This window comes from Galeopterus variegatus, unplaced genomic scaffold, assembly GCF_000696425.1.
Source record: "Galeopterus variegatus unplaced genomic scaffold, G_variegatus-3.0.2 Scaffold3237, whole genome shotgun sequence".
Classification (NCBI taxonomy): Eukaryota; Metazoa; Chordata; class Mammalia; order Dermoptera; family Cynocephalidae; genus Galeopterus; species Galeopterus variegatus.
Window position 1 is genome coordinate 146,412 of NW_007729348.1, and position 2,565 is coordinate 148,976.

Consider the following 2,565-nt stretch of genomic DNA (forward strand, 5'->3'; position numbering starts at 1 on the left):
AAGTCCTCCCCCTCCAGGGTAAAAGTTTTGAGGCAGAGGGGTGGTATATATGAGATTTTTTTAATCCTCTAGCCCACATATCAAGATATATGCACAAACACACTTAAAAGAAAAAAACATTTACCACCCATGTCTGTCTTTCTGTTTCTCTGTCTCTCTTGCACATGCACACGCGCGTGCACACACACACACACACACACACACACACGAGTTCTTGGACAGAAATACCTTCCTCCACGTGATGACTGGGGTGGGCACAGCCCTCACCTCACAGGACAGGTACACCTGCGCCCCGGTGACGTTGTGAATGCTCTGGGGTGGAATGACAACCACAGGAGCTGGGAGAGGAAGACGGGAACACACCTTTACCTTGCCAGGTTCCCAGCAGTCCCCCTCTAAAAAAAAATCCCGTGCCTGTGAAGAGCCTATCGGGACGTCTGACATGAGGGAGCAGCAGCTCTTCTAGGTAAGGAGCCATAAAGAGAGTTTTCCTGACACTGGGAGGACATCTACTGGTTTCCTAATCCATGGCCTTTGTTTTACTAACAGGAAAACAGGGGTCCAGAGAGGAAAGGCACCTTCCCAAAGTCACCCAGCATGTCTGGCAGACCTCGGGTCTCAGGTCTTGTCACACTCCCTCCCAGGGCTCCTTACAGCTCAACTAAAGGACATGGCGGTGATTGTGAGCGGGACTGGTGTCACAACAACAACAGCAGAGTCTTCTAACAGATGGGCTTTTCTCCTTCCATGTGGAGGGCATTTGAAATAATGCCAGGCAGAACAGCTGCAGGCACCCTGGAGCTGGGACGCCCTGCGGTTCATTAAAGATGCCATTTGCATTTGCAAAGCACAGACTCCGCAGGCCTCCCCCACCCCACACGCACCTCCCCATCCCCAAGGTGAAGCTTCAGACTCGGAAACCCGTGCAAGAGACTGAGGAGGCAGGGGCTGGGTGAATCAAGGAATCAGACAAATGCAGCTCTAAGCCGCCAGAACATTATGGGGGCAAGGAGGGGGGTGGGGGTGGTGGTGTCGGCCCTCTGGACAGGAGGGCCTGGAGAACATTAAGTTGGAAATTCTTAGTTCATACCCCACACTGCCTTCCTCCCTGTACCTGGCATCTACTTTGCTCTCACTGGAACTAAGTCCAGCTGCCTCAGGGTCCCATCCAGCCCCTCAATGCCCTGCTTTCCCTCTGCATGGGACACACCCCCGACCCCCAGCTCTACAGGTGGACATCTCACCCATCCCGCAGAGCCTAGAGGAGAGGTGTCCTTGTCCAGGACCAGGGGGTCTGCTCCTCTCTGACCTGCTGGATCTCAGCCTGCCTTGTAGTCCAGGCGTTTCTATCTGGTCTCACCTGCACCGGACAGCAAGCTCAGCAACCCTGGCATCCAGTTCCACTGGGTTTTGGATAAGGTGCAGCATGGAGGCCTGGGCAGAGAAATGCTCTCAGCTCGGCTCTCTTCATCTATAAGATGCGGATAATATTCCTGCTTCCCAGGGCTGTCTGGCTGAACTAACCATGTGCTGAGTGTGAAAGTGATGGTTTAAGTGACATGACATGCAAGCAGGGGTCAGGGGCAGATCTGGTAAACAGATGGCTGGGCAAAAAAACACATGACAAATAAAAGAGCAAACACATTTATTCCTGGGCCACCAAACTGCTGAGTCTATGATTGCTGGGGCTTTGCGACAGCCTTGCTGCTCTCCATGGGTCTGCCCTGAGAGGGACAGGGCCCTTGCCCACCTGGGTAAAGCTGCAATAAAAAAAAAGAGAACAAAGGGAGGGAGATGGAAGGCAGGAGGAAGGGGGTGAGGGACAGGGGCAAGACACACCCAAAGGAGTGAGAGTGGGCAGTGCAGAGATAAGACTTATCTGGCTTCTCCAGACTGAGAAGCAGACCTGTCAAGCCAGTGCCAAAATATCCCTGGGAAATTGTCTTGGAGCCACAGTCTCAAACTAGAGAGGCCCTATAGCACACCAGCTCCCCAAGCTTCTGTGCCTGCCTGTCTGTGGTGTGCTCATGCAGCCTCCATGTGCATGCCTCCAGTGCCGGAGAGCTCACTACCTCCGGAGCCAGGCCCTTCCTGGTAAGAAAACTCATTCTTACCTGGAGCTCAAATCTGCCTCTCTGTAATCCCCACCTGTTGATCTCTGGGCTGTCCTCTGGAGTCCCACAGCCTTGTGGGTGCCCTGATACATCCCTGTGAGTTAAATACGGAGAGTACCCTCCCCACCCCAGGCTGCTCTCCTCCCCTCTGCCTGATCAGCCATCTCTTTCAGTTGTGCCCATGTGACTGCCCTCTAAAGGGCCATGCCCAAAACACATTCCCACGTGTAGCCAAAGCCCCGCAGGAAAGCAAGGTCCTAGAGTTCGAACGTTGTCTGACAGCCAAAAGAGCCACATGGCCGTGCTCTCTGGCAGGAGTCCCATGCATCATGACAAAGAGAGTCTAATTTATTCACATCGTCCTGCCAGCGCCTCCTCAGCCACACAGGCGCTGCGATGCAGCCACCACTGGAGCCCAAACCGGTCCTCAAAAGGCTCACTGTGGGAACGA

The 2,565-nt window shown here is 53.9% G+C and overlaps 1 protein-coding gene across 1 annotated transcript in view; it reads right to left on the reverse strand.

Annotated features, from left to right (window-relative positions):
- Positions 1-2,565, reverse strand: part of IGFBPL1 (insulin-like growth factor binding protein-like 1) — a gene marked incomplete at its 5' end in the record, with an annotated part of 17,907 nt that overhangs the window by 7,536 nt on the left and 7,806 nt on the right. Inside the window, one exon of the mRNA XM_008584357.1 lies at positions 229-338. Coding sequence (XP_008582579.1) covers positions 229-338 — 110 coding nt within the window. The remainder of the gene's footprint in view (positions 1-228; positions 339-2,565) is intronic.